Here is a 19,182-nt window from a genome sequence, read left to right as displayed (position 1 = left end):
CTAAAGCTGGAGGAGACATTTTGTATTTCTGTTCTGTGCCACCACCCTGCAAGCAAGAGCAACATCCACCTCCAATGACAGACATGGCAGCAAGGGAGTGGGACACTGCCCCTGCCATCTGCAGCATGATGTGCCCAAGCAGGGACATCTCCCTGCTCCTGATAATTCCTTGCTCATTCTGCATCTCTGCAGCCTTTGCTTGGTCCCACACCCACCCTCAGCTCAGCTGCTTTACGGTTAAGCAGCAGCAACTGGAAGGCCACGGCGAGCACAGTATTCCTTGGTAATGCATTAACGGGAGGAGGAGAGCACAGCTCCCTAAGTGGGTCATATAACATCGGCCATTATGTTCCAGTTGTTAAGTCAAATGGATTCATTATATTTTATGCCATTAATGGCATCGTTCTGAAAGAGTCAGCAGCAGCATCTTATCACTTAGGGACTTTTTCTTCCCAAAAATTAAATTTACGGTTGTGTGCGTCTCTGTGCAGCTGACACATTTCAGTGACTCACAAGACAAGGGGCTGATCATGCCTGGATGGAATCAAGCAGTTACTTGCACCATCAGCTTCCCCCCCGACAGCTCCAACACACCTTGTACTACATCTCCATCACTCTGCTCTCACCTGCTCTCCTGGCCCGCAGTGTTTTTTCATCTGCAGCCCCACTGCAGAGCTGTCAAGATGTATTTACTAATTCACCTTTTTCCTTGTACTTGTTATTCCAGTCACGACATCCCTTCCATAGGTCTGGCCAAGTCCCAAAACCCACAGCCTCTGCCACCATGCAAAGTCCCAGGCCACAGTCACTTCCACACTTCCTGTGCCTAAGGAATGGAATGGATATTTCACCATTTCCTCATCTCCTCCCTTGAGTTTTGCAGTCTTTGTATATGTTTTCAACAGCATTCAGACTGGATTTTGGAGGTACCAGTCCTACCTTCAGGCCATTTCATAGCTGCTGCAAGTACTAATGTCCTTCTTTGGCATGATGAGATCTGGCATACTTTATTTGTGGGAAAATAATTTTTTATGGACTTTGGTATTTTGTTTCCCCCCACCAAAAAAAATGCCCTAAAATCATAATTTCTCTTAAATTTAAGTCCAGTTTTATATTCTTTGAGAGTACGGAACAAATTGTCTCAGCCTTATCTCTGTTGGCTTCCAATAATTTTCTTCAGGTACAACTCATCTCACTCCTGCGTAAATAACTGGTTTATGTAACCAGTAACAGGAGTTTACATCCCAGTTTGGAACCATCCCACCAAGAAAGTGCTGTCTTCTACATTAAACAGGAGGTATGTTCCCAACAGATGGGAAAGGCTCCCTGAGGAACTGAGTCCTACAAGCTTAGTCCTGTGCACAAGAATTTCGCTCCAAACCGCCTGTACCAGACAGGACACAGCCAGGTCCTTTCCAGCCCATCTGGAAAGCTGGTTCTGGTTTATACCAGACAAATACCAACACATCTTAGGAAAGGAGAAGAGAAAAGGAAAGCCCAGCAGCATGTGCAAGCCCAGGTCTCCAAGCCCTCTGCATTTCATGAGGAGTGAAAAGTGAATGTTTTCATGTGGGTTTTCATCAAAGGAAGGGTTTGATAGCAGTGGATAACCCACACTCCCTGTTCTCCCAGCACTGGTACACCATTATATAGTATCAGTCAATCAGGATCGAGCTCGATCAGGTTGGGTTCATCTTTGGTGGATATAAGAAACCTGCCCTTACCTTGCAATATTCATCAATAGGTATCAGGCGCTTGACTGCAACATCGCGGATGTGACTCCGGCGGAAGAGGATCTTCCCTGAAACAGGAGAGATGGAGAGAGAAGAGCAGGTCAGCACAACACCTACACACAACTTTCTTGAATCACTCTGTCAGGACCTATTTCCTGCGTGTCCTCTTCTTGACAAAAGCATCGTACCTCAAAAAAAAAAGCCTATTCCCTTCCATAGATTAAACACCTTATCAGAATAAAGCACATTTAAAGTGGCAAGCATGTTCAAGGAGAGAGAGGAGGAAACAATTACCAGCAAACTGCATCCCCATGGTCTCTTGCCAGTGTGGTGATGATGGAGGAGCAGCCCCCATCCAAGCACATGCCTGATACCTCACAGCTTGCTGGCGTGCAAGTCCTGGGAGGACAATATTCCTGGCAAATGACATCCCTGCAGCTGCCAGTGCAGGTGGGACCCTTGCTGAAGGCTCCCAGCTTGCTCAGGGCATCCAGGTCTAGTGTGGGCAGCAGCCAAACCAGAGGGTTTCTCTCTGTGTCACTCCTGTGACAAACTGGTCGTCAAAGCCACTGTGTCGGGACTGCAGCTCTGAGTCAGACCTATAGAATTTTCCTTCCTGTCTGGGGTTTATTTTTGTTCTCCATTAATGGGATCCTCTTGCCACTCTGTTTCCTCCCCTCTGGCTTGTGGTACGGGCCTCTTTCCTTTGAAGTCTAATGAGTCCTAAATGCTTCAAGCTGCTCTCAGAGGGAACAGCTTCTCAGGCATTTAAGGAGACAAAAGCCATTAGCAGACAGTGAAACAGATACACGTAGAGACTCGTGATCAAAAGGCTTGGTATGTGGTAGGATTTCAGACCACTTCCCAGAGCACCAGGAACTGGCACTGCTTTGCAACACAATCACCTGGAAAACTTTTTTGGGGAGGTGGGTGGTAATGGAGTTCCCTCAAGTTCTTCCTGACAGTTCTCCTATATCACAGGAAACTGTCATGTCTTTTTGTCCCTGCTTGGGTTTCCAATCCCACCCCTGAATGCAGGGAAAGTAACGTGCCCATCCATGCAACTCCTTCACGTATCAAAGAGGCCACCAAGGGGCAAACCAGAACCCAAACTCCCATCATAACCAAATACCAGCACACCCTCTGTGCAAGCAACATGAGAACAGGGAAAAGCACTCTGGAGAGTCACACCATGGCTTCAGCCCTTACTGCGAGTCTTCACAAGAGCTGTGGCATTGCTCAAGCCAGAAGCTGGATCTTACCAAGCTACCCAAGAACAGGACATGGGAAAATGGCCACGTGCTTATCGCAATTTTAAATCCAAGGCTGGGTGACCCTCCTCTGCTTCTCCCTGACTTGGCCAGGATCTGAACCACGCATGACTTGTGCAGCCTGCCAGTGCATTTTTTAAGCAGAGATGAACTAAGCCAACCCAACTTCAGCTGGCAAAGAAAAGCGAACAAGAACTTTACGGAGGAGCCAAGTCTCCTGCTAGGTTCAGTTAATGCAGAATGCCTTTGAAACTGGACTGTCCAAGGGAGCACACAGCAAACCTACTCAGTGCTAGGTCTATCCTTGCCCTCCAGTGACAGGCATGGGGTCAGACCAACTCATACCAGAAGGATTGCTCCTCATTTATGTCCTGCTGACAGCGAGGGGCTGAGTTCATGGTGGGAAATGCTCTGCTCTGAAGTGCATTCCTTCTCAAAGCCTGCGAGAGCCAAGTCTGGCAGTTCTTATGATACAGTGAAAAAAATCACCCCCCTATTCAATCTGTCTTTTAGATTTTGAGAATGAATAACCTGGGAACACAGAATTTGTCTGGAAAGACTGGGAACAACAACCAGATCAGAGCTCCATTCATTGCCCTTAGCAATTATTTTCCATCAGACAAGCAAATGATCAACAGTTTTCTCTTTCCATCAGCAATCACAGCATATTTGCTGCAGAGGATTCTATCTGAATGATGATTTTAAAAAAGATGAATGGATCACACTAGTTCTGTTGGCAGTAGTAAGGAATAGATGTTTTGGTTTTATGTCTGCCAAAATGAAATCACTGATGGGTGGGTATGTTATAAATGTCTGAAATAATAAGTTCTGGGTGTGGGAATATTTAAATGTTTAACAAACATATGCTAGTGAATAATAATAATAAAAATAATATAGGTTTGGGGAATAAATACATCACCACAACTGAAGTGGTCTTAAATTAGCCCAGGCATGGAGCATATGAACCAGCAGGAAATCCAGCTCCTCTCTTCATTTGCTCTCAGTCTAGTATTTTTCAACAAGGAAGTTTATTTTCTAACAAAAAGCTGATTTTAATCAAAATGCCTAATTAACATAATTGCAGACCCTTCAATGCTGCCAAATACAGCTGTATAAATCCTCAACTTGAAAGGCAAGAGAGCACAGGAAACCACTTCCCTCCTGGAAGGGAAAGATGGGCAACTTGCTGGGTCAGTGAGATGCAACATTTTCCTGGGCATGTTTTCCTTAGACCATACCTAAAAATGAGAATAATAGTGCTGTCCACCATGGCTTTTCACATAGCCAAGGACTATATAATACAAGAGAAACACATTGCATTATTCATCTGGTCTCTGCAACACTTAGCGCTGTAGCTCCAGAAGTAGCTGTGGCTGCCCCATCCCTGGAAGTGTTCAAGGCCAGGCTGGATGGAGCTCTGAGCAACATGGTCTAATGGAAAGTGTCCCTGACCATGGCAAGAGGTTGGAATGAGATGATCTTTAAGGTCCCTTCCAACCCAAATCATTCTGTCATTCCATGTTTCTAACATCCTCAGAGACTCACTTTCCTCCTAACAGCCTCCCAGCAGTGCTCCTGCCTCCACCTCAACATCAGCACGAGGAATACCAAGGGGAAGACATGTGAGGGGAGGCAACTCTGCACATCCTGCTGATAGTGGAGCTTTCCATCAGCCTGAAAGGTCAGTGCTGCTGCAGACTGCACTTCACCAGCTTCTCACTCTTGTCACAAATCCAGGACTCAGAGATGATTAGATTTTTTTTTTTACATACATAATGTTATGCATGAGCAATCAGAGCAGCGAGTCTCCTCCACCCCTGCTAACACAAGAAAGTCATTGCAAAGGAAGTGTGGTAAAATACGCTGTCCTTTATACACACAAACAAAGCTGTGAGTGGACTGAACATTTATCACCTGGGAATGTGTCAAGCAAGTTGATTTTGGAAACAGAGGACTGAGATAAGGCACTAATACAGAATGGCTGCCCTGGCACATCTCCCTGTGCAAACACCCAGACTCCAGGACATTATGCCTGCTTTTGCTGGATCTTAAAAACCTGTTTATACCTACAAAGAAAAAGAGACGCTCCGCTAGAAATATTCTGTCACCGTGAAAACTCCTCTGGTGCCAGAAAGGTTCCATTCTCCCAGGACCGGAGGAACCAAACTCCTCTATGGCTAATCAGAGCAAATGGTGCTGAAGCAGCTCTGAAGGGGGGGGAGGGGGCTGTAAAGAAATGTAGTGTGGCCCCTGCTGCCCCAGCCCTTCATCAGGACTGAAAAGTGCCAGGAAAGCCTGAGGAAAGGACTGATAAGGAATTTGTGTCTCCAGCAGTGTGAGAGCAGGCAGGCCACAGGAGGGGTTAATCTCTCCAAACAAACAAACAGGGAAACAGGGCTCTGCAAATTATTCCCTCCTGTGGGAATTCTTCATGAAGAGCTGAAGTTATACTGGGGAGCAAGGAGCCAAAAAACACAAGGCAGAGGGACTTCAACACGGAAAATGGTGGAGACCTCTCTTGAGCCAAAGGCTGTTACTGGATCTCCAGCAAGCTGGAGGGGCAGAGAACCTGAAACACATCACCCTGCCCACCATGGCTGTGAACCCAGCCAGATATTTCAAGAGTGGAAAACCAGCTGTGCCTCTTGCTTTACCCCGAAGGACTCCCCCCCTCTCTGTCCCCGCCCCACTGCCTCGGAAAGAATTCACTTCTCTGCACCTTTCAAATCACATCCAGATTTTCCCTGGCACAGGTTCCAAACTCACTTCAAAAAAAGGCAGCCCCAAATGTACACATAATTAATCCCAGCCCATGAAGCAGCCAGCTACGTGGGCTATTCCTGGGATGGGGGATCAGGCAGTGTTTCCAGGAGTCCTACCCTTACATCTGTTTGGCCAAGTCCTGCACAGGGGTTGCAAGACAGCCTGGGGCTGTCCACCCAACCATGCTACAGGAGAGATGCCCATCTTACTAGAGCAGAAAGTAGCAATTAGGATGCCATCTCCAGCTCAGATGAAGATGGAACAGGATTGGGGCAAGTCAGGCACCACAGCTAGAAAACAGATGAGCTGTCCTCCGCCTCCCTCACAGGGCCTTTGTGGGGAGCTATGAGCATCCCCACAGTTGTTCTGGGAAAAAAGCCCCAAAGTTTTTGGGTGGCACTGATGCCCATATCGAGCAGGCTGGTGGGCTGGGAAAGGAGCAGAAAGGAGGCATAATTCTGCTTTCTAAAATGATCTCACCAAACCCCCCTTTCTCTTCCTCCCTTCTTGGGAGTTCACTATTGTCTGTAGCTAAAGCTTCCTAAAAAGCAATTTTACAGCCAAGGTTAGCTCAGCCTCAGGCAACCCCTCCTTGCCGAGGCTCACGTTTCCAGTGAATCAGACTGGCCAGGATCTGCTCCAGGCCAGTGGGGCTGTACAGAGTTTGGAAGCCTCCACTCTCCTTATAAAAGCTGTTTCCTGAAAGATCTGGCACGGCCCTTACACAGCAGGCCCAACTGAGCTCATTTGTTTTCTTAGTTCATTCTTTCCTGGGGTCTCCATACCGTCATCTCCCAGCCAACAAGTGTGTAACCCTTGGTGTGGACTCCTGCGGGCGAGGACATTCCCCAGCTGGGCAGTGACAGGTCTCTGCTCTTCCACCAGCTGTTCCCAACTCTGCTCCAGGGAGCAGAGTCGATGCCATGCAAGGGCTGGGTGCTGCCAGAGCTGTTCCAAGGAGCCATCCCAGCACCACACGAAGCTGAGCAGGCTGTGCCAGTGGCTCAGAGCCAGCTGAAGGATCCAAGAGTCCACTTCAAATTCCCCTTTGTGGCAGCAGAGCTTTTCAGGCACAGTGCAGGAGCACTGCAACATCCCACCAGGCAATACCAGATCCCACCAAGCTGAGCTACGGGATGAGTGTGGTGCCCCCACCCAGCAAGGGACAAGCCCTGGCCCCAAACTTCAAGTGTAATTGATCTACTCCACTTCAGAGGACCCACCTTTATGACTCCACTTCAGAAGACCTGAGTGGGCTGAAGGACTTGCACTTACAAAAGCCTCTTCTGAATACTATCAAAGATCTACTTCAAAAGACCAAAGTCTGTAGAAATTTCCCATAAGTTGAACCCTCAAAGCAGGCATTAACAAAATGAAGTAACACAAAGCAAACAGAGTTCCTGTGGGCTGGGTGTTGTAACTATGGAGTAATCATGGAACACTCTTCCCGTTCCAGGAAACCAGCCTGACAGACAAACCCAGATGGCACCTTGTCAGGTTGTGGTGGTGACCCTGGGTTTGGGGGGCTTCAGGGTTTCCTAAGAAAGCCAGAGCTGTTCTAGAGGCACAGGGTCACAGGAGACATTTTTGAGAACTGCAGTGGCCACAATGTCTAATGCTGCTCTATAACAGACTTCTCAGAAAGCAGCGTACTTGCAGTAAACCACTGGAGCTAAATCTCCCCTGGTAATGAAATTCAGATGCTAAAAATGTTGCTCAAAATGGGACTGGGAGCAAACTACAGTACTAACAGAGGCTGAACACAATCAAACCCCAGCAAGTCTAAGCACACTAGAACCACGTTTTGCAGAGAAACAGACCCAGGCTGTTGGCACTGAGCTTACCTGGACAGCACCTCTAGGCTGAGAGAGATGAAGTTTGGGTTCAGCTGTAAGTAGCAAAACTTGTCATCCCAAACTGGGAAGGCAAAGAGCTGCTCGGTAGAGGAAACGCTCTGACATATCCAGCAACTATTAAAAGGGCCTTACTCCCAAGTAAAGTCCTCTTTCATAAGCAGATAGAGCTTGCAGGCTATCTCGCTAGGGAGGTTAAGGCTCACTGTCCTGCTCCAGGAAAAGCCACCAGCTCCTGATCACTCCATAATGAGCAGCAAAGGCAGGAGGGCAAAGGTGACATAATTCCCACTTCTAATACCATAACTTCCCTCAAGCAAGAGGACTTCTGAAGTTGTCCCATGAGGACAGGCAAGGTGCAAGATTTGCAGTGGCCACCTCCTACTTGGAGGTGGGACAGCATCCCATGCTGGAATCTTCTCACCACACCACCCTTTATCCTGTGCTGGCATCTCAAAGCACTTGTGGTAAAGCTGCAGGTACCAGCTGTCAGGCATCAATAGTCTCCCGAGCCATCACAAGCCACAGCAAAAATGAAATGCCAAGAAATATTTCTGGGAGAAGCATGGACTAGCAGTTTTCCAAGTCAACATGTGACTCCCTCTGAAATGATATTATTTAAGCCTGTTGCAGAAAGGGAACAAAAGCAAAAGGGCAAATATCTCTGCAGAGGACACACACAAATGCACGTGCTTCTCTAGAAGAAGGTCATCCTACCTCCCCAAAACTCCTTGCTTACACAAGAGCCAGGCTTTCTTTTCCAGTAACTTCAACCCCCTTTTTCCTCCAGTGGAAATCCCAGTGACATGTTTCCTAGCAAAGGGAAACTATTTCAACACCAAGAAGGAGAAACAGGAATTGACGAGTGTGCTGCAAGGAGCACTGCTCCGACCAGGCTTCCCAAGCCATGGCCTTCTGAAAATAGCAGCATTTTGGTGGGAATTTTCTTCAAGTGCAGCACAGCCAAAGCATATATCCAATTTTTCCAAGTTATGCCCTTTGCCAATTTGGCTTCCATTTTCCCTTGCTGGCAAGAGTACTTGTACAGCAAGGGCTTTTCTGTTGTATTCACATCAGGTGTGCTTTGCTTTTGCTGATGTTACAATGCCACAACAAGCTAGAATCAGAAACTCTTCTATGGGAAACCCAGACAAGATTCTCTTATTTAAAAAGGGGTGTAAATTATTTTCTTTACACCAGTCAGAGAAAAGCAAAGCTCACAAATGCCTTTACATTTCTAGAAGAGCCAAGAGGCAAAGTACAGCACAAAGGGTTGCACTAAACAGACCTGACAGTCACTGGAAGTGATTATGGCACTGTGACATTTCTAAATATGCTCATTAGCTACTTGGGGGTAGGGGTAAGACAACTCTGTGGTCAAAGCCATTAGCTATGGGTGCATGAAAAACTCCCCTCAGGCTGGTTATTTTCACAAGGCATATTAGGGTTCCTTTTATTCCCCATAGCAGCAGCCACCAGCAATCCCACACACCACAAAGTGCCACGGCCCATTGCATCTGCTCAGCTGCACGTTGGGCTGACAGGGCACACGTCATGCCACAGAAATCCTGTCTTTGAGCAATCAGCCCCAAACATCACAGGAGGAAGCCAAGGCTGTCAATTGGCCTGAATTCCATTGTTATTTCCTTCTCTCTGGATGGCTCTTTGAGTTGCACTGGACAGGAAAAACAGCGTATGAGCAGTTCCTGGGGAGCCTCACACCATCCTCAGCCCTGTGCCGTGGTAGAAGCTGTGCTAGGGGGGTTGCTTAGTTGAGGTCTTCCACTAGTGACTTCTGGAGGGAAAGAGAAATATTGAGGGGTTTAATACAGATGTTTTAATGGACACAGTGCAGGCCAAGAACTTGCTATTGCTCAGATGGTTCCTGCCATGGGAAAAAGCTCCTGCCATGCCAAAAACAACATGGTTTTTGCTGGAGCAAAACCACTCTCCTACCTGGCAGAAAGGGGATGATCCTTTGCTTGGGGTCCTTCTGCCCTCCTTCCATCGGAAACTTGTCCAGCATTTGCATCTAGAAAAGGAAATGAAAGACAGGTTACCAGCAGCCACAAATGAGCCCGAGGAGGACCTGCCTCCCCCAGGCACTGCAGGCTCCCAGGGCAGCGCTCCTGCCCCAGCCTCCCTGGCAAGCCAAGATCACCTGCTCTTCCATCAGTCCATGAAAATACAGGAGGACGCCACATCCCTGATACCCCACAAAACACCTGTGCTGCGTTATGGTGGAGAGGTGCCTCTGGCTCTGCTCTGCCTGGGGGGAAGAGCTTGGGAAAGCTTGTGACAGGCGAAGGGTGAGGAAAACAAGTTGCACATGTGAATGCTGTTAAGCAACGCAATCCCTGAGTCACTGGAAGCTTTCCCCGCCTCTGTTTGAACTGAGGATCTCTCGCCCCAGGAGCACTCTGAGCCTCCAAGGCACGAACGGTGCAAGCTGTGTTTTCTCCCATTAGCACGTGCCTGGGCTGACCCTCTGGCCAGATCTGTTCCCAACCATGTGATCCCACCAAACCCATCCAGAACTTCAGCCCTGAAGATCATCTCCATTTCCTTTTACTTGACTGAAAGTGCCTCTTGCAGCAGCTGCTCAGCGTGGGGACCCTCTCATTGCAGCCCCCCCCATCCTGCTCCAGCCCAGCCCAGTGCCACCAGTAGCACCCCAGCCAGACCAGAGCCCACACCAGGGCCTGTGTGGGTTGGCACCATTATGCCTGTCAGCCACAAGCTCTCTCTCTTCTCTTGCTGGAGGGAGGAAAAGAGGTTGTGAGGTGTCTGGAGAACCCTTCAGCACGTACAGAAAGAGGAGAAGGTGGGGAAGTGGCAAGGCAGGGACTCAGTCCCATGGATCCCACACAGCCTGGCTGCCACATCACGCAGCTCTGGAGGAGGCAGCAGTAAATACTAGTTCACCAGTTTTCCTACGCATGAGCCTGTGGGAAGGACAGCTAAAACACTCACTCCAAAGAAAACAAGCTCAGCACTGGCTGTAAGCACTGCTGGCAGTTTGGCATAGCAGACACAGGAGCACACATCTGCAGAAACACAGCCTGTGGCTGATGGTTCTTCTGTAGTGCTACACACACACACAAAAGCACGAAACTGCGACCAGAAAATATCAGCTCCAGACCTGAGAGATGCCCCAGAGACAAGGAAAGTCTCCAGAAAGCTGGCAGATCTCCAGGTTTTGAGGTCCCCTGTGTGTTTTCTGGCCTGTCTTACTCCTGTTGACTTTGCAGGATGGGGACTACAGCACATGCAAGATCCTGGGGAGATGGGCAGACAAGAGGCAGACAGACACACAGCCCTCTAGAGCAGTGCTTTCCCTGCAGAGCACAGGAGAGCACAGAGAGGCCAAGTCTTGTTCTCAACAATGCACTCAGCCAGGCTGGGAAGAAAAATTAAAGGGAAAGAACCTCAAACAATAATTCCATTGTTTCTACCCTTCCAAGACTATTTTTAAATATTTGTGGCAGACAAGTAAATAGCAAAAAAAGATTGGAGTGGATGTTAGTTTAAAGCATTTTGGTGTCCTTTTATTACGTGGGAAGCTGTTATATCACACTCTTCAATGATCCCTTGGCTACAGGGAGGGGGATCACAGGCTGCCAGACTGTGGCTCCCAGATCCAGGACTGGGGCAGGGAAGTCCAAGTGATATATCCAGTACACAGCCAGGCTCCCCACAACAGAACGTCCGGATAGCCCATGTTTATCCACATTTATCTCCACTACCAATTTATCTTATCAATTAGCTGTTTTTCTTATTAACCCAGGAATGTCTGGGCAGTGAGTGTGTCTGGAGTGAGCCGGAGGTCTGTGAACACCGTGAGAGCCCACTGTCCCCATCCCGAGCTGTCCATTAACAGGGCAGGCGATAACACCGCTGGGGATGGGGAGCCTTTGAAAAGCAGCTTTGTGTCAACAGCCAACATGTTGGCAGACAGCTCCTTCATCAACAGGAAACTCGTAAGATAATATCCTAATTGAATCAATTAAGAGTGCTGCAGGCTGCAGGGGATCCCAGGGAGAGGGGAATGTACATGCTCAGCAGTATTCCCGGGAAGCAGAGGGCTTTGCCCAAATCAGAGCTGATGGTGCAGTGCCAGAGGGCTACGCCATGCAGATGGCATAAACCCAGAGATATGTCTGCTGAAGGAGCAGGGCCCCAGGTCTAACAGCCTGCTAGCAGGCCATATCATTTCCCAGCTGGAATAACCTTGGAGAAATTGCTGCCAAAAAAACACAACCTCAAGTCAAGTGCCAGTAGGTAATAAGGTATGTCATCACTTTGCTTCTTCTCTGCTTTCCACAATACAGTGCAAGAGTTTTCCCTCTAAAATATAGAGGCGACAGGAAAAAAAAAAAAAAGATTTTCATTTAAATCTGGTTTAAAGTAAAATGTCAGGGTAAAATGGTGAACACAGAGGTCCTGATTCTCCCAAGAACAACGAACCAGAAGGGCACAGAATTACTCTTGCAGCAAGTCCTGGGCAGCAGGGGGACTGGAGGATTTGCTTTTGCAAAGCTGCTCCAAAGCCCAGGTTCTCCATCACTGACCATCAGGGCTTGTGTGGCACGTACCAGGGCTGTGGAAGAGGAAGCCAGTCTGTGCCAGCTTCTGCAGGGTATGGTGGCTCACATCCCTAAACAAGTTATACCGCCACAGGCTGGGGGGGTGATGAAATATCCAGGCAAGGAGAACAAACTCTTCCACTCTTGCACTACTCCAGGAGCTGATGTCAGAGCCAGGCCATGAGCCACAGCCGCAGGCATGGAGTGAAGGAAGTTCCCCCCTTTTATCAAGAGGATTTTTTATTAAGACAAGAGGCAATGGGCAGGAACTGATGCCCAGGAAGTTCCATATGAACATGAGGAAGAGCTTCTTTACTGTGCAATGACCGAGCACTGGAACAGATTGTCCAGAGAGGGTGTGGAGTCTCCCTCACTGGGGATATTCCAGAACCATCTGGACACAGTCCTGTGCCATGTGCTCTGGGACGACCCTGCTTGAGCAGGAGGGTGGGACCAGATGAGCCTCTGTGGTCCCTTCCAACCTGACCCATCCTGTGATTCCGGGATTTGCTCTGCCTGCTTGACAGAGGTTCAGCGTAAAACCACATTCCCCTTTGTGGTCTAGCAAGTGAGAGCTGACCTAATTCATGCCTCCAGCAGACATGCCTGTTATCCAGAGTAGAGAAGCCAGCTTTTGACATCACCCGAAGGGAAAAAAAAATTAAAAAGAGTTCAACAAAAAGCTTCATAGTCTGCTTGAGTGAGGTGGCAGAATCACAAGAGACTCTTTGTGAGAGCAACAGCATCCCTGCTGAGAGAAGGCAGCAGCCTGCCATGGGGAAAAGATGAGTCTGAGCCAAGCCTGCTCTCATCCCACACCCCCAAACTCCCCATCGGCCCCTTCCCTCGTGAGCTGGGGAATGCCACAGGCAGCCAGGCACACCATGTGTCCCAACGTCCCTGTGGTGGTGAACTTCAGATGAGGACATTCCCATGCACTGCTCACCCTGACTTCCACGTGCTCAGCTGGCCATTAGCCAGGTCTCTTCTTACAGGAAGAAGAGTCCTCCTCCAAATGTGATTCACCAAAGGACAGCACCTCACTGATCCTCAGATGCAGTGGGAAAGGGACACAGGTCCAGCAATCGCCTGCCATGATGGGAGCACCCATCCCCACGGGACTGATGAAGGACACAGTTGCATGCTGAGAAGCAGAGACTTTGTAAACGTGTTCCTGCAGATCAAAGCGCTCTTGAGCCCTGGAATCAACTGGTTTGGGAAATCTCTGCCAAGGAGATAGTCTGGGGAAGAGAATGACATCTGGCAGCAGCTCACAGGCTACTGATGTTTAGTCTTTTGCAATCCTATGAGAGGCACCTTCCCTGCATCTTTAAGGACTGCCCGTGGAAAAAAAAGGGGGTGAAAAATACAACCACCCAGAAGACAGAAGGACTAACACAGAGCAAGCTCAGCTCCCAAGCAGAGCTCAGGTCAGTCCTGGGGAAGGGCTCCAGGGTTGCAGCACCACATAACACCCATTCCATGGCCAAGGAGAGTTGGGTGTTCACAGAGAGCTGAAGGGTAGAACAACCAAGCAGTGTGACAAGTTCAAGTGCATTTTACACATTACCAGGCAGAGGCAAAGCTGGCCTCCTCAGCACTAGGAAATGGCATCACAGAGCCTGGATTGTGAAAACCTGATGGAAAACTTTAAGCATCGCTCAGCAATAGACAAAAAGAGAATTAACTGAGGTCAGAGAAAAAAAGGGCCACACAAATTGGCAGCAGCTGCCACTGCAAGAGAAATTTTCTATTAAATCACAGGAAGCATTAGACAGACACTGGTGCCTCTGAAGAGCTCCCTGGCACAGGGAGCAGCGGGCACAGGGCTGGGCCAGCATGGAGCTCTGTGCTCATGCTGCCCCCCAGGTACCCTCAGGACCAAGCCACAGCCAGGTCTGTGTTACCCCAGCAGGTGCTGGCCCATAACCACATGGATCAAACTCAGGAATGTGGGTTTCCCTGCACGTGGGGGCTCGGAGGATGTGGCAGCTTTGCATGCCCAGGTTTGGTCCAAGTGCAATTGGTCCTCCAAAAGCAACTGGGCAAAAAGCTTCCACTGCCCAGGGCAGGATATGTCTCCATCCTGAGCACCCAGTATTTCATAGAATCATAGAATGGTTTGGGTTGGAAGGGACCTTAAAGATCATCTCATTCCAGCCCTGTGCCATGAGCAGGATGGGGTGCTGAGCAATGTGATCTACTGGAAGGTGTCCCTGCCCATGGCAGGGTGGTGGAATGAGATGATCTTTAAAGTCCCTTCCAATCCAAATCATTCTGTGATTTTATGATTCTATGATTTTTGGAAGGCCCAAACAACTCCTGTCTGCTTTCCCTCCTTTTGTAAGTCTCTAAATAACATATCTGGGAGAGACTAAGGAGAGAGCTTAGTTTCAAAAAAAGAATACCTCAGATTTGGAGAAGAGTGCTGAGTGATCTCCATTTACACAGCCCCCTCACAGAGCTGCTGATCCCTCTGCCTGCTTTTTGGGTGTTTAAAATATATCGCTTTTTCCATTCAGTCCATTGGTACCAAGTCCTGGAAGTCACCATTCTTGTTACAGTACTTTACTAATCCATTTTCCACTTAATTCCTGGTCATTGCAGCCTCTAGATGGCACTTGGGTAGGCAGGTCCCAGGCTGCAGAGATGAGCACAGAAAGTGGCAGCACTCCATGTGGGCACCAGCAACAGAGCATTAACACCCCCAAAGCACCAACCCTGCATCCATGATTCACCACATTGACCCAGCTGTGGGAAGTGACTCCTGCCGGGAGACGTGCTTGGGAACAGAGCAGGAATACCCGGGGGTGATGCCGGTCTGCGCCACTTCCTCTTCCCCATCCCATCCATGGGAACATCCCTCCAGCACAGCTGGGGCTGTGTCACACAGGAAGTACCTCTGGAAAGAGCAGGGAAGAGCTGGCACAGCCCAGTGCCAAAGACCACAGAACCACCACCATAACTGTCGCCGGCGCTGTCATTGCTGCAGGGAAGGCTGCACAGGCAATCTGTGTTCACCCACATCCTCCTCTCTAGCATCCCAAAGAAGACATGCTTGGAAGAGCAGGAAGTCATAAGATTTAGTTTCTGTTGTGGAAATGGAAACAACAGTGGAGAAAAACCAACACATTTGCCCTATTTCACGTGTTGAGCAGCTGGGGAGGAGCAGGGGCAGGGCTGTGCTCACATACTCCAACCAGAGTTAGTATCACACCTGACATGGTGCTTCACACCAACTGCCAACCCCCAGTCAAGCGTTTCAGCAATGGGTCACAGAGCAGCTCCATGCACATAGCACCCCACTCTGAGCTGCACACTTGCCAGAACCTCAGGACGACCTGCCCCAGCTCCTCCCCCAAATAGCTCATGATCTGATTTCTGTTTGACCCCTCCCTTCACAAAAACCTTCCCCACTCAAGATGAGGAGAAGCAGAGAGGTGCACATTCCTTCTCTGAAATTAATGCAAAGTCTTCAATCTGTGGCAGGCCCAAACATGATGAGACAAAGGAGGAGGCAGCATCTGAGCTACAGGTAGGGCTGCGAAACTGCAGGCCAGCCCCTTGGGAGAGCACTGTTGGTCAGTAACACCAGCCTCGTGACCCTCTTCTTGCATAAGACTTCTTGCTAACCCTCTATTTTCCCTGCTGTTCCTTCCCTAAACACAAACCCCGTTTTCCAAATGAGCACAGTCAGCAGAAAAGCCAATATGGAGAGTTTTTGTCTCCACATAAGGGAGGATTTCGTTCCACTTGGGCTCATGGTGGTGTTATCAAGAGCAGCTCCACAGCAGCTGGGACAATTACACAAGTGGAAAAAGAGGCCCTGCAGCTCCCTGAGGCATAACTGGTCAAAACCAGGGTCTCCATATGAAGAGAGATACACCTTAGTCCTCAGCATGACCATGATCATTTGTGCCCTCTCCCAGCTGACAATAAAACTCTCTGCCTAGCAGAGACAGGAGCTGATGGAGCTGATGGAGCTCTGGAGCCCTGGAGCCTCACAGATCAGTCCAGCTCCTGTGTGAACCCACCAGCATCCCCACCACACCTGCACCACCCATCCTTGTATTCCTTCATTTCCAGAAAGGGTGGGATTGAAAGACGCCAAGCTCAGAAATGCCCAAGAACTCTAGCTTGGGCAGGAAGCCTCTGCAAATAGTGCATTCCCTCTGTGGGGAAGTGCTGGGGCAGGAGCTGGGCACTGCCACCACCCACATGACAGCAGGACAGGACTGGGAGCACTTCTGGGTTCAGATAGTCCCTACCAGAAGGCCAGAGCTCACCAAGAAACTCCACTTATTGCAAACCCAGACGCTTAAGTGCTGTCTGGTGGAGGAGACCGGCCCCCACGGCTTACAGAGGAGTTAATGCACTTACCAGGGAGGGTTGAGCAGTGCCAAGCAGCTGGGGAATGGGGAGCCCCGTGGGGAGCCCTCGGGACTGCATAAAGCACATGCAACACAACTCCAGGGGAAATGCCATCCTAACTCGGGATATTCGCCCTCTGCCAGGGCCCGGAGCCAGCAAACACAGAGGCACCGTGGAGGAACCCCAGCAGCAGGCAAAGTGCAGCAACCCTGCTGCTTTCTGTGCATTTAAACACCAGAATGCAGAGTTCACACAAAATTCAGCCCAAACTGCCTACCTGGAACTGCACCTGCCTTTTTAGGATCTAACCAGGATCAAGCAATGCCAAGGTTTTCCAGCACAAAACCACTAAGGAGCATGAGCCCTGGCAGCACCCTCATCTGAGAGCTCTTCTCCAAGTGTCATCTCACCACAGAGACACAAAGAGAGAAAATGTGGAAAACCTCTGGCCAAATGCACTGACTGGCAAAAAACCACCCCGGTTTTGGGGCTTAAAGCAGCCACCTGTTGGCACATGGAAAGCAGTTGACCCCCGAATGGAAAACTTGGAGCTCCTGGGAACTTTCCGAGGGGACTTTTTTATTTCCTGGAGCTAGGAGGAGAACTGGAAAATGCTGATTTGCCAAGAAGAAAATCAGCAGATGAGTATCCATTACAATCAATGTTTTGATTTGAAACACTAAAACCTAACTGCTAGAATTAAAAGGCTTTTCTGTAATGTTTTAAGTGACTCATCAAGGGAAAAGCCTTTTAAAGAAAATTAATAGTGAAAAACCAAGAGAACTTTAGCCTGCAGCACAAGACAGGGACAGGTCTCACCTCCATCCTCCTCCTCACTCCTGGCTCTCCAGGAGCCACTCCAAGCTTGTAGAGCTGTTTTTCTACCAACCTGGGGAGAGGGATTAGTCCCAGAAGGGCCTCAAACCTCTTTGCATCCAAACCACCCGCTGAGGGAGGTATTTCTCAAAGTCTGCTACAACAAAATATCTTCTTCCTCTCCAAAAAGGTCAAGTACCAGACCATGGTTGATGCTAAATGATCAGCTTGCAGAGGAAAATGGGAGTGCAAGGAATTCTCCATAAGGTGCACAACAGCACCTTTTGTATTGAAAAATACCCGCTTTGGCTAAGGTAATATGGTATCAGCACTGAAAAATGACATACAAATGAAAGCTGCTTCTTGCCCAAACCCTAAATGTTCTATCAAAGGCAGTATTAAACCAATAAATTCACCTCCCTTAATTATACCTCCCAAACCTTATCTCTAGGATCTAATTTCCACACTGCCAGGTAAAGACAGCCATAAACATCATTTATAATTCACTACTCAGTGACTCACCCCTACTGCAAAAGCCTCGAGATATGGTACCAGTAAGGCAGAAAGGCTCAGGGAAGGGGAATTATGACAGGGAAAATGCTGGCTGTCCTACTGCCCCCAGAGACCATTTTCCCCATAGATTACTGCTCACATTGCAATCCCAGGTAACAACAGAATATAGAAGTTACCACAGAAGAGGGTGTAGAGCAGCACCCAAAATCCCAGAGACGTGTGGGAGCCACGAGGCAATGGGAAGATGAGCAGAAGTGGTGCCACGAATACAACAGCACTGCAACACCCCCATGGCAGTGGAGGAGCAAAGCCTCAGCCACTGGCAGGAAAACCATGGAGTCAGCATGGCACCAGAGAGCGGACAGGCTGGCTGCCAGAGCCCTGCTGTATCCACCCACTGGCACCAGGTCACGTTTTTCCCTCTCCAGTTTCTGGCTAACAAGGTCCCCCTCCCTGCTGCCTGGAAGCCCTGAGTCACAGAGGAAGAGCAGATCTTGCACACCCAGCCTTGCTCACCCACATGGTCTCCACCAGCCCAGTCGATGGAGCGGCCTCTGAGCTGGCACAGACCTGCCTTCCTCGTCCCTGCCACAGGACGCCTGCCACACACCCAGGAAAATTCTGTGCTGGATCCCAGTGATGGGAATCTGGAGACAGACAAGCCTCAGGGCAGAGAGTGTGTAGGAGAAGGGCAAAAAACGTGCAGAAAAGTAAGAAAAAAGGAGCATCGCTTGGATGGAGCAGAGTGCTGGGAAGGGCGAGGAAGCGGTTAAATCCTTCACCTGTGCCCAGGCCCATCAGGACCCCAGGAGATCACTGCAGAGGTTCACACCTTGTTTTGCCAGGGGACTCCAAGACTGCAAGACATCCTCCAGCGAAAGCACTTCCAACAGGCAGTGCTGGAGCAGTGATTTACAGCACTGTGGTAGACCTGTGACAGCCTGATGTAATCCACTGAAAGGTATGGAAAAGAGTGAGAAATCAGGACTGCAGAAAAACACGTCGTCTCTTCAGCTTTATCACCTTCCTCTACAAGGAGAGGCCCAGAACCACCATCTCCCAGCTCTTATTTCCATCTTCCACTTACCATAAAACTGCTTCCACTTCTTGATGCCCATGATACGTGGGTGGTGCATGCTACTGTCTGTACTATATCATATAGATTTAGCAAAATAAACAGGTCCTAACCATTTTACTAAAAATCCACCACTCTGAGATGCAGCACTCCTTTACACTGATTTACTGCTATCCATCCTCAGCTTCTCCCTAGGCGGCA

The 19,182-nt window shown here is 49.1% G+C and overlaps 1 protein-coding gene across 1 annotated transcript in view; it reads right to left on the bottom strand.

Moving 5' to 3' along the window:
- Positions 1 to 19,182, bottom strand: part of SH3PXD2B (SH3 and PX domains 2B) — a 69,078-nt gene that overhangs the window by 29,853 nt on the left and 20,043 nt on the right. The window contains exons 3-4 of the mRNA XM_032703279.1: positions 9,577 to 9,652; positions 1,725 to 1,801 (exon numbers count right to left, since the gene is read on the bottom strand). Coding sequence (XP_032559170.1) covers positions 1,725 to 1,801; positions 9,577 to 9,652 — 153 coding nt within the window. The remainder of the gene's footprint in view (positions 1 to 1,724; positions 1,802 to 9,576; positions 9,653 to 19,182) is intronic.

Source organism: Chiroxiphia lanceolata, chromosome 15 (assembly GCF_009829145.1).
Source record: "Chiroxiphia lanceolata isolate bChiLan1 chromosome 15, bChiLan1.pri, whole genome shotgun sequence".
In the NCBI taxonomy this organism is placed as follows: domain Eukaryota; kingdom Metazoa; phylum Chordata; class Aves; order Passeriformes; family Pipridae; genus Chiroxiphia; species Chiroxiphia lanceolata.
Note: the sequence above shows the minus strand (reverse complement) of the source record. Positions and strands in the feature narration are given on the sequence as shown.